Below are 13,139 nucleotides of genomic sequence, written 5' to 3' on the forward strand. Positions count from 1 at the left end.
TTCTCCAACATTGCAGTTCACAGGCATCCATTCCTCAGCGCTCAGCTTTCTTTATAGTCCAGCTCTCACATCCGTACATGACTACTGGGAAAACCATAGCTTTGACTAGATAAACCTTTGTTAGCAAAGTAATGTCTCTGCTTTTTAATATGCTGTCTAGGTTGGTCATAGCTTTTCTTCCAAGGAGCAAGTGTCTTTTAATTTCATGGCTGAAGTCACCATCTGCAGTGATTCTGGAGCCCAAGAAAATAAAGTCTCTCACTGTTTCCATTGTTTCTCCATCTATTTGCCATGAAGTGATGGGACCGGATGCCATAATCTTAGTTTTCTGAATGTTGAGTTTTAAGCCAACTTTTCACTCTCCTCTTTCACTTTCATCAAGAGGCTCTTTAGTTCTTTGCTTTCTGCCATAAGGGTGGTGTCATCTGCATATTTGAGGTTATTGATATTTCTTCCAGAAGTCTTGATTCCAGCTTGTCCTTCATCCAGTCCAGCATTTTGCATGATGTACTCTGCATAGAAGTTAAATAAGCAGGGTGACAATCTACAGCCTTGACATACTCCTTTCCCTATTTCGAACCAGTCTGTTGTTCCATGTCCACTTCTAACTGTTGCTTCCTGACCTGAATATAGATTTCTCAAGAGGCAGGTCAGGTAGTCTGGTATTTCCATCTCTTTCAGAATTTTCCACAGTTTATTGTGATCCACACAGTCAAAGACTTTGGCGTAGTCAATAAAGCAGAAGTAGATGTTTTTCTGGAACTCCCTTGCCTTTTCAACAATCCAGTGGTTGTCGGCAATTTGATCTCCGGTTCCTCTGCTTTTTCTAAATCCAGTTTGTACCTCTGGAAGTTCTCGGTAGACTAGCTTAAAGGATTTTGAGCATTACTTTGCTACTGTGTGAGATGAGTGCCAATTGTGCAGTAGTTTGAACATTCTTTGGCATTGCCTTTCTTTGGGACTGGAATGAAAACTGACCTTTTCCAGTCCTGTGGCCACTGCTGAGTGCATGTGCCTACCTATGTGTAACTAAAATATTTGTTAATCTCCACAAAAATCCTGTAACTGAGTTCTTCTCCTTTTCCTAAGAATGTCAAAATCCACATTCAATTCAAATGTAAAAGGTGAAAAGAACTAAGTGAAAATATTCCCTCCCAACCTTTTCCCTCAGATTTCTCCTTACTCTCCTAAAATATAATCATTTCTTGAGTGCCTTTCTAAACCTATTTTGTGCCTATCCAAGGAAAAACATATAATATATGCATTACATATACACTCCCCACTCCTGCTCAGTGTTCTGCATTTAATGGTATATTTTGAAGATTAATTCATATTAACACACAAAGACCTTCCTCATTTATTTTTAGTGAGGCATAGTATAATATTGTATGGTTAACTGCATGCACCATTATTTGTTTGTTTTAGTTTGTTTGAGGTTTTTCCCTCTGGTATGAAACACTAACAGATATGGACTTAAAAAAACAAAACTGTAACCATAAAAAAAAAACCCAAAAACTGTAACCATAATATAACAGTATTATCACAGTTAAATTAACAACTCGTCAATATCACCACATATCTAATCAATATCTGAATTAAATGATCACATGTCAATTTTTAAACCATTTCACAATTTGAATCACAATCTAAATAAGATGAATAAGCTGTGGGCTTCCCTGGCCGCTCAGTGGTAAAGAATCCACCTGCCAAGGCAGAAGACACATGTTCCATCTCTGATCCAGGAAGATCCCACATGCCTCAGGCAACTAAGCCCTTGCCAGAACTATTGAGCCTGTGTTCTACAGCTGAGGAGTGGCAATTACTCACGCCCCGGGAGGGGGTGAGGGGGGGCTGGCCCTAGGGCCTGTTCTCTGAAACAAGAGAAGCCACCACAATGAGAAGCCTGCTCACTGCAACTAGAGAAGAGCCCGCAAAGTAAGGAAGACCCAGAACAGCCACACACACACACACACACACACACACCACACACACACCCCTAAAATGCTGTAAATACAGTTTGTAAAAGACTTAAAATACAAAGTCAATAAATTTCAGTTGATTGACATTTTTTGCAGCCCTTTTAATCTGTTGGTTTTCCCTCTTTTGTTTGTTCCCCTTGCATTTTATTTATTAAAGTACTCAGGATGTTGTCCTACAGAATTCCCCACAGTCAGATCTTGCTGATTCTATCTCTGTGGTGTAGTTTAACGTGCTCCTCTCTGCTATTTTCTATACATTAGCATTTGGTTCTAGGTATTTGATCACACTTGGTTGTGGTTGTATGCATGTGTGTATGTGGTGTTTTACCGAGAATATCCTGTTGGTTATCTTCCTTTTTGTAATCTTAGTCAGTTTCTTTTTTATTGGAGAAGTGGTAACTAATTTTGAGACAAAATGTCCTCTCTTTCAGGAACAGGCGGTGGTTCAAACGACCTGTGACAGATGTAAGGCTGAGCAATGAACTTAGAAGAGAAGTGGTCACACCAGAATAATTCAGGCAGAACAACAAATTCCTCATGATTTTTCACTCTCAACGAGAGTGATTCCCTTTTTCTTAATTAGCTCTTAATCACCACACGCTCCGCATTTTTTCCTGAGGTATTATTTCGAGGAGGCAGCCAAAAACAGCTCAGTAAATAATTTGCTTTTCAAAATTAAAACTTGGGCAAGTTGCCACTGATTACTGACCAAGGATTCTTGGGCTCAAGCTCCAGCCTCCCCGCGAGGCGCTAAAGCGCAATCTCATTTCACTTGAGACCTTTCCTGCCTTTTTCAAAAACCTTTTCCCGGGGTCGGGCACCAGCACCGCGCAGGACAGGCCTCGGGGAGCTGGGACTTGCAGGAATTCGGCATTCCAGCTTGCAGCCGAGTCACACAAAAAGCAAGAAACCAGCGCCGCGGAGCAACGGAATCCCGCCCCGCGGAGGGGGCGCCCGCCCACCGCACCCAGGCCGGGGGGCGGGGCCTCGGGACTCCGCCCCGGCCTGCGTCTCCGCTCCCGCCCCTCGGCCGCCGGCTGACACGAGTTGCGGAGTGGCCGCCTTCGCTTTCGCCTCCGCCCAGGAGGAGAGTGGATAGGAGCGAGAGCCCGCTGCTGGCCCGCGAGCCGCCGCCGCCATGGGGAACCGCGTTTCGCGAGAAGACTTCGAGTGGGTCTACACCGATCAGCCGCACGCTACTCGGCGCCAGGAGATCCTGGGTGAGGCTCGGGCCCGCGCCCCGTTATGTGCGTGCGCGGCCTCCCGCCACCTGGACCCGCCTTCCCCGCGGCGGCCCCTGTGCGCCCGAAGCCCGTTAAGAGCCCGCTCCCGGCCGCGTCCCGCCGCCGCCCGGGCTCGTGCGGGGCCGGCGCTCCCGGGCTCCGGCCCGGCTCGTGAGGCAGGGATCCCCCGCGCGCTCCCGCCCGGCCGCGCGGCCCCGGACCTTCGGCGGGGGAGGCACAGGCGCGCCCCCGAGCGCGGGCCTCCGTTCTGGGACGGGGTTTGCTTACAGCCGGGTCCCCTCGGCCCGACAGCACTCGGGTAGATCCTCTCGCTCGGAGATACTCGTGCTGCCGGTGGGCGCAGTGATCTCCTCCTCTCCCTTCCCCCTCCCCCTTCCCCCCCCCTCCCCCGCCTCTTTCTCTTCCTCTCCCTTCTTCCTCTGCCCGGCGGGCCCGGTCGAAGCCAGGCTGCGAGCGTGTGCGAGGAAGGGCGTGGTCCCGGAGCATCTAGAGGCCCACACGCGGGGCGCGCGGACGCTGGCCGACGCCCGCTAGCGATCCCGACGCCGGCGGCTGCAGTATTGGGCCCAGGGAGGGGGCCGGTTGTATCCGACCCGTTTGCCCCCAGGGGCCTTTCGGACCGGAAGGGTAACCTTTCCAGGGCCTGTGTCTTGGGGTGCTCACGCTGATCTCGTAAGGCTGGGATGCGAGAGGTGCAGATTCATGTTTATTTTTCATCCATCCCAGTTTTTTTGGACGAAAATGCTAAGTATGAAAGACTTGCCAAGATTAGCCTTCTGGTTCCCTGACTGCTAATTTAGGGCCTTTACACCAGGTTAAACTAGGCCCTAACAAGTCTCCGGAGGTGTCAGGCGCTCAGCTGTTTGCAGCTTCTATATTATATAGAGAATTCTCTCATCTCTCCCAGGGTTGTGTTAGGTACTGTGTTGAGTGCTTTACAAACATTACCCAATTTAATCTTTCCAGTGACTACGTCAGTGTTACCCCTATTTTAAAGATGTGGTAGAAGTGAATAAGTGTTAGAGGGGCATTCTGATCTGGGTTAGATTCTACCACAACGTTGGCTTTTGTTTTGAAAATCTGTTAACTAATGGGTGGCAAGTTGAATAAGAGGAATTATTTCTCACACAGAGTATCCCCCTAGTTTTTCTTGTCAGCATCCATTCGCCGATGAAAAGAAAAGGCAAGTCCCTGCTCTTTGCTGGAGTAAGGTAGAAATGTTATGTTTTCACAAAAGGAAAGAAATTAGACCTTTAAAAACTTCCATAGTTGAGCAGACTCTTCAGAGTTGGCTGTTGAACACCAGTTCGCCTTCTCCAGATTGCCGGCCTCCTGAATAAAGCAACTGTTCCTTTCCAACCAATACTTGTCTCTCAAGTATTGGCAAACAATGGAACCTGAGTTAGGTAACACGTGATCATATAACTAATAAATGGATGAATCGAGATTTAAACCCATATCCTTCTGACACTAGGGACTCTACTCTGTTAAATAAATTTATAAATTGTGGGAAATTGAAATGGATTTTTAAAAATCGAATCAATAAGCTGGGAATTTGAACATTTATAGTTGCTGTTAAGGCTAGCCCTTTAAGAGACTTTGGTTCTTGGATGCTTTCTTTTCTGTTTTTAATCAAAATGTGTATTTTGCAAATCACACATGAGAGGTGGCGTATAGTACATTTTAATCTATGCTTAATCAATACATGCATAAGAATAATCTGGTCTCCACCCTGTAAAAACCAACTCCTGAATACTGGAACTTAGCTATCTGTTTAATATTCAGAAAATCAAGGAAGTGAAAAGGTGTTTGTCCATGCTTATCTCAACATGAACCTTTTTTCCATGAACTTATTATCACTGGACCATTTCACTTGGAAAGTAAAAGGACTACAATATTTCCCGATGAAGATACCAATCATTTTCCCTGCAGGGGTAAATACTGCTCAGCGTTCCATTTCAGCGGTGGAGATGGAATAACCTCAGAAAAGATAAGAATCTGGAAATTTGTTTAAATTATACTTAAATGATGAGATATTTTTGAAATGTGTCAAGTTTTGACAAGGAGAGAGGCGCAAGAGAACATGGATATGATAACAGCCAACATCCATACACTAAATTTACAAAATTTATGTACAAAACTAATGAAAGCTATTGATTGGACCATTACTATTGTTGTTTAGTCGCTCAGTCATGTCCCACTCTCTGCAAGCCCATGGACTGTAGCCCACCAGGCTCCTCTGTGCATGGGATTTCCCAAGCAAGCTTACTGGAGTGGTTTGCCATTTCCTTCTTCAGGGCATCTTCCCCACCCAGGAATTGAACCTGCATTTCCTGCATTGACAGGCAGATTCTTTACCACTGAGCCATCAGAAAGTGAAAGTGAAGTGAAAATAAAAGTCTCATGTCTGACTCTGCCACCTCATGGACTGTACAGTCCATGGAATTCTCCAGGCCAGAATACTGGAGTGGGTAGCCTTTCCCTTCTCCAGGGGATCTTCCCAACCCAGGGATCGAACCCAGATGTCTCACATTGCAGGTGGATTCTTTACCAGCTGAGCCATAAGGGAAGCCCAAGAATACTGGAGTGGGTAGCTTTTCCCTTCTCCAGGGGATCTTCCCAACCCAGGAATCGAACTGGGATTTCCTGCATTGCAGGCGGATTCTTTACCATCTGAGCTATCAGGCAAAGGACAATTATTAGTAGGTCATATAATTGCAAGAAATGTTCCTTTTACTGCTGTACTTCTTTTTTTTTTTTTTTTACTGCTGTACTTCTACTGGGAAACTTTTTTAACTGTCTCATTAAGATATAATTCACATACTGTAAAGTTCCCCCTTCCCGTCCCCTTTTTTGTTTTTGCCCTTGCTGCACAGCCTGTGGGATCTTAGTTTTCTGACCAGAGATGGAACCTGAGCCCCCTGCATTGGAAGCACAGTCTTAACCACTACACTGCCAGGGAAATCCCCAAAGCTCACCTATTTAAAGTGTACAATTCAGTGGGGTGGTGGTGGTTTTTTTTTTTTTTTTTTAATATATTCACAGTTTTAAACTATTACTGCAATCTAATCTTTAGAAAGTTCTTGTCACCCCAAGAAGAAACCTTATACTCATTAGCATTGAGTATATCCTTCACTCACACTTCCAGTCCTGGGCAAACACTAACCTTTCTGTTTCTATAGATTTTTCTATTCTGGACATTTCTTATGAATGAGGTCATAATACTTGGTCTTTTGTGACTGACTTCTTTCACTTAGCATAATGTTTTCAAGGTTCACTCATGTTGTGGCATGTATCAGTACTCCATTCCTTTTTGTAGCCAGGTAATTTTTGTGTATGGTATAAGAGAGAGGTCCAGTTTTATTCTTTTACATGTGGATGACCAGTTGTTTCAGCACCATTTGTTGAAAAGACTATTCTTTCCCCTGTTTAATTATATTGGCATCCTAGTGTTGATTTTTATATATTATTACACCTGCAAAATGTGTTATCTTCTGTCTTTTGTCAGATATGTCCATTTAATCAAATTTTATTTAAACTAAAAATGCTGAAGCCCTAAATATAAATAACATTTTAATACAAAAGAATTATTACTTATTCACCAATGAACTGAATACTTTGTTATTTTATGTTTGAATAACTGTTGGAAGTGCCCATATTTAAATGAAAGACTTATTTGAGCTTTTCATTTATCCCAGGATAATTAGTTTTAGACTCAAACCCATAAGATTACTTTTTTTGACCTGTTGCCTACAAAATTGTTAACACTGATGAAATGGACTAACAGCAAGAAAGATGAGAAGTTAGGGATAGGAGAGGGGAAAGGAAAGGAACAAGAAGAATTACCTTGAATTAACCAAATCCTTATATATATGAAACTGGACTTACCTTCTTTTTTTTGCTGTGCTGGGTCAAACATACTTGCCAACCCACAAAATCGAAGTGTGTATCTGGGCTTCCATTATCTGGAGTGGCAGGATATGAAGAAGAATCTGCATTTCCCTTTAGGCGAAATGCAGAGGTTTTTATTATTAGCATATTCCATAATACTTGGTTAGATATTTGTGTGTGAAGTCAACAAATAATAATCTAACACAAATTAGCACTGTTCAGTTCTAATGCAGAAGGAAAGGAAAGAAAGCGGCATTGTGAATCGATAGAGTTCTTTAGAATTTACACTAATTTGAGATAACTAGAAGTCTACATTGGCAGAAATTTATACATCTAAATGTCTGAAAATATGGAAGTGGTTAGAAGTTACAACAAACTGGCAAGTAGAAGTGACCTAGTCAGTATAAGGAAATCATAAAACCTAAGTCAGATACATTAGTTTATCAGACTATGATTGCCACTTTTGTAAATCTTACAAATTTAACATACAAAAATTTTTAAGAGTGAAAAGGGAACTAGATAACATTTATTCATGTTGTGACCATCTTTCTGTTAATGTAGGAGGGTCTAGATTTTGAGGTTCATTTTTTCCTACAAAAATTCTCAAATTTGTTGTGACATGATATTTAGTGACTTTACTGTTAGAATATACATCTTCCCGGGACTTCCCTGGCAGGATACGATAGTGGTTAAGATTTCACCTTCCACCCTGGAGGAGGGCATGGCAACCCACTCCAGTATCCTTGCCTGGGCCCTGGACAGAGGAGCCTGGCAGGCTACAGTCCAGAGTTGCAAAGAGTCAGAAACGACTTAGCACCCATGCATACTCTATTTAAAGAAAAAAAAAGACTTCCAATGCAGGGGGTGTTGGTTCCATCCCTAGTTAGAGAGCTAAGATGAAACAGAAGTGGTATTGTAACAAATTCAATAAAGACATTAAAAATGGTCCACATCAAAATATACCTATTATTAAAAAAGAATATACCCCTTCCCTGTAGTAGATGAATATTTGATAGTCTCAAAGAGAGCATATGATTTGGAAAAAATTAATTGATGTGTAAATTGATATTAGTTTACTTGCAGAACTGTTAATGCACTTTTCTCAGTCTGTGATTCTTTGTTTGTTTTTTTCCTTACAGCAAAGTATCCAGAGATAAAATCCTTAATGAAACCTGATTCCAACTTGATATGGATTGTAATTATGATGGTTCTCACTCAGTTTGTTGCATTTTACTTAGTAAAGGACTTAGACTGGAAATGGGTCCTGTTTTGGGCATATGCCTTTGGCAGCTGCATTAATCATTCAATGACTCTGGCTATTCATGAAGTTTCCCACAACAGTGCCTTTGGCCATTGCAAAGCTATGTGGAATCGTTGGTTTGGAATATTTGCCAATCTCCCTATTGGTGTCCCATATTCAATTTCCTTTAAGAGATATCACATGGATCATCATCGATACCTCGGAGGCGACGGCATTGATGTGGACATTCCAACCGACTTTGAAGGCTGGTTCTTCTGTACTACTTTCAGAAAGTTTATATGGGTCATCCTTCAGCCTCTCTTTTATGCTTTTCGACCTCTGTTCATCAACCCCAAACCAATCTCTTATCTGGAAATAATCAATACTGTGATTCAGATCACTTTTGACATCGTGATTTACTATGTTTTGGGAGTTAAATCTTTAGTCTACATGTTGGCAGCCTCCTTACTTGGCCTAGGTTTGCACCCGATTTCTGGACATTTTATTGCTGAACATTATATGTTCTTAAAGGGACATGAAACTTACTCATATTATGGGCCTCTGAATTTACTCACCTTCAATGTGGGTTACCATAATGAACACCACGACTTTCCCAACATTCCCGGAAAAAGCCTTCCCCTGGTGAGTAAAGGATTTTATACATGTTCTAATTTCTGATGGTTCTGTGATCACAATTAGTCTTGACTTGCTCATTTAAAATGAAATATAGTATATTTTGTCCATCTAGGCAGTTCATCAAAGAAAACAGCAAGAGTCTTAAAAGTCCTGAGTTGGGCAGCCTAATTTTACAGAGCTCATTGTCCTAGATCCCTAAGCCTTGTGGTGACACGTAAGGTTTAGAATGTTGGGGGGTCTGTAGAATCAACTGACATGTAAAGTAATTCAGAAATGGAAAATGAAATTCCCTCTGTCTAGGCAGCAAAAATTTACATAACCTTTATCATTGTTAAACTGAATACACTTAGCTAAAGTTTATGTTGGTTTATTGTGAAATACAGATACCCTGCATAATTGCTCTGCAAAATAAGTGAATGTCAGTTTCCAGGGGTGCAGACTTCCCACACGCAGGGACCATCCGTTTCCCGTCACAGTAGACTTTTATCTTACTGCTTGTGGAATAAATGAAAGGCAGCATATTGACACTCATCCTGTCATCCTTCCCCAAAGGATAATCCTCTCCCAAACTTCAGTTATATTTCTGATGAATTCTCTTATTAGACTTTCCATCCTCAGAATAGATAGCTTTTACACTTCCATTACCAAAAAATGTTTCTGTAATTCTAAAAAGGGGAAGTTGTAGGAGATGTAGTATCAGTTTTTCTTGATTTTTTATTTTTTTTAGCTGTGATATTAAGGAAACCATAACCAGATAATTTTATGCTAGCATATCTACTCACCCAAATTTTATAGATTTCCTCTTAAGTTTTTAACTGTTGACTGTTTACAGACTTGCATACAACATGACAACTAAACGTAACATTTGATTATTGATTGGATTACTAGTTGAGGAAAGAAAAATCTAGAAAGGACATTGAGTTAGTGGGGAAGTTTTGAACATGAACCACATAATAGATAATACTGTGTCAGTGTTAAGTTTCTTGGGTGTGGAATGGTATTATGGTTTTGTTGGGAAATGTCCTTGTTCTTGGGCTTCCCAGGTGGCTAAGTGGCAAAGAATCTGCCTTCTAGTGCAGGAGATGCAGGTTTGATCCCTGGGTTGGGAAGATCCCCTGGAGAAGGAAATGGCAACCCGTCCCAATATTCTTGCTGGGAAAATTCTGTGGACAGAGGAGCCTGGCAGGCACCAGTCCATGGGGTTGCAAAGACTCAGACACGACTGATCACATACCTTTTTCTTAGGAGATATGTGTTGAATATTTAGGGTGAAATATTCAGGGTAAGTTTGCACATAATATCTGCAACTTCTCTTTCAGCAAAGAGCAAAGTATGTGGTCTATATCATAGAGAGAGAAAAAGAAAGTAGCTGTGGCATAGTGTTAATTGGTGGACCTAAATGAAGAGCATATGGGTGTTGGTTTTATTGTTCTTTCAACTTTTCTGTCGGTTTTGTGTTTTTCAAAATAAAAGGGGAAATCACCACACAGCTGGCTGAAGACAGTTTGAACCTTGTGTGATGTGCCAGTGTGGCTATTTTGTGTCATTTTGGTTGGAGAGTGTGCCCACCTTTGCTCACCTCTTCCCTGCCTAGGAAAGTACATTTTTGTATTTTTAAGAGATTAGGGCTTCTCAGGTGGCTCAGTGGTAAAGAATCTGCCTGCAATGCAGGAGACACAGTTTCGATCCCTGGGTCAAGAAGATCCCCTGGAGAAGGAAATGTCAACCCACTCCAGTATTCTTGCCTGGGAAATCTCATGGACAGAGGAGCTTGGTGGGCTACAGTCCATGGGCTCGCAAAAAGAGTTGGACATGACATGGTTTAAGGAGAAAGCTGGTCACCTTTGAACAAAATAATTCACTTTTTCCAACATAAGCCGCATATTTTGACTTGTAATTTTCTTGAGCAGTTCGTAAACTGAAAACTTATTTCAGCTCAAACATTACCTGCTCATGGTTCATCAGTGAGAATTTATTTCCCACTCCATTCCACGCATAGCTGAACTAACAGACATTCTCAAAGTTCTGTGGTCTTCCTTTCCTGCCTGTTCTGTGGTGTATACCAAGAAGTACCTTGTTCTGCAATAGTTGTGTTGCAGTAATTATGTTGCATGTAACAATCACATGGTTAGTTAATAGATATGCATAACAAGGTTTCTTTCAACCTCTCTATTGAAATGTAACTCATAGATACAATTCATACACTTAAAATGTACAATTTAGTGGTTTTTAGATTGTTCAGAGCCTTACAACCATCACTGCAATCACATTTTGTTGAAAACAGTGTTTTACTCCGCCCTAACTAGTCTCGCTTGCTGATCACACTGGCAGTAGTCATTTTTAAAAAAAAAGACATTCTCAACTTGAGGTGGCTGAATTGTACACTTGATAAGTGATTAATTTCTAACTGGCATGCCACAATAATTGATCAGTATTTGCAGGCAGGTTCCTTAATGGCAGTGTCAAGTGGTGCCTTTAAACCCTGCAGTGCCAGTCATTCAGTATGACATTTAAAAAACATCAAGTTGATTGGATTGCAAGTATTTGTTGTTAAAAGATGGCAAGTGCCACATTTACAAGTAAGCTAGTAAACTACAAGTAAATTTACAAGTAAACTAATCCCTCAGAGCTTGTTGGAAAGAGTCAGTAATCCTAGAGGGTCAAGGATGGTTTATTCCCAAAATGTAAACTGCTTTCTGTTTAGAATTCCCAAAGCTGCTGCTGTTATTTATTTGAGAGGGAGGTAGGAGAAAGTCTCATGGCTTCTTTTTTGAGTGTGCGTGTCAGACATCCATCTGTCGTCTTTAATAGGACTCTGTTAACACCCATTATTCATCTTGCTGTATTTTTTCCCTTCTAGGTGAGGAAAATAGCTGCTGAGTACTATGACACCCTCCCCCACTACAACTCCTGGATAAAAGTGCTGTATGATTTTGTGACGGATGACACAATAAGTCCCTATTCGAGAATGAAGAGGCATCGGAAAGGCAATGAGGTTCAGGAGTAAATGTCGTTAAGACCAAAGGAACTCCTCTCTGAAACTTGATCATAACTGAGAAAGTGGAATTTTTGCATTATTAAATTAAGACCAACTATGTTTAGAAGCTGCCCTCATACAAATTCAGAGTATGATCTTCATGGTGTCAAGAAGCTAATCTGGCTTTAAAGAGTCAGTCTGTCTGTGCAGTGTTCAGCTTTACTCATTATATTACCACTGTGGTGGATGTTTTCACTTAGGTCTGACCCTTTGTAAGCATATCATAAAAAAAGCTTTTAAAAAGCTATTTCTAGTATGTTGTTTTCACTATAAGGATTTACTTTATTAAAATAGCTAATAAACTGAGCTATTAATCACAATAAATAGTGTTTATCACTTTTTTTTTTTAATCACTTTTTTTTTTTTAATTGACTATCTTTACACTATAACTGGAGACTGGGGTGAGCTGACTGAGTCCAGCACAAGCTTACTCATAAGTAAGGACGTTATTGAATTCAATCATGTCCAACAACTCAACTTCCTTTTCTACGTGGACTCTCAGATTAGAAGTAGCTTTACTGATAGTTTTATGTCATTTCATTTCTGCCGAAACTGGTTGGGTCTGATGGTAAATGGCTGGTGTCAAGTAGCCAGTATTGGGGGTTGTTAGGCTGACATCTCTGGTGACCTGAAACATGTCACTCGGGTAAACTTATTGTAATACAGTGAACTATTTTAAAAGTAATCTTCAGTATCAAAGAAGTCAAGTAGCCTACAATTTGTACACAACACCACCCCTCAGGTGTATTGAGGATGAGATACTATAAAATTCCTACTTGTGTAATTCTCAGCTGTATTACACTTTTGCCTACTGGTGCTGAAGAGCACAATACTCACCCTCAAAAGGATTGATTTTTCACAGACCTAATTTTGGGGGACAAAGGACACATTTAGAGTCATAATAGAACCAACTTTGCAATTCAGATGGACACACCGAGTCCAGTAAAAGAATCTGGTAAAACCTGCCGATAGGTTTGATACTAAGTGGGCCCCATGTTCTCACTGAACCCTCCGCTCCCCTTGCCTGTAGAGCTCTGGCTGCAGCTGCCGCAGGTGGCCGCGCCAGGCTGGTGCTGAAAGCCCCTAGATCTCCTGCCGTGCCAGGCTGGTGC

General features: G+C 41.7%; 1 protein-coding gene across 1 annotated transcript; it reads left to right on the top strand.

Annotated features, from left to right (window-relative positions):
• The first annotated feature begins 2,975 nt into the window (after positions 1 to 2,975).
• On the top strand, positions 2,976 to 12,347 carry DEGS1 (delta 4-desaturase, sphingolipid 1). Its single transcript, XM_043923890.1, has 3 exons — positions 2,976 to 3,199; positions 8,254 to 8,996; positions 11,851 to 12,347. Exons 1-3 carry the CDS (start codon positions 3,118 to 3,120, stop codon positions 11,995 to 11,997), a joined length of 972 nt encoding a protein of 323 aa, XP_043779825.1. The 5' UTR covers positions 2,976 to 3,117; the 3' UTR covers positions 11,998 to 12,347.
• The last annotated feature ends 792 nt before the right edge of the window (positions 12,348 to 13,139 follow it).

Source organism: Cervus elaphus, chromosome 14 (assembly GCF_910594005.1).
Source record: "Cervus elaphus chromosome 14, mCerEla1.1, whole genome shotgun sequence".
NCBI classification, from domain to species: Eukaryota; Metazoa; Chordata; class Mammalia; order Artiodactyla; family Cervidae; genus Cervus; species Cervus elaphus.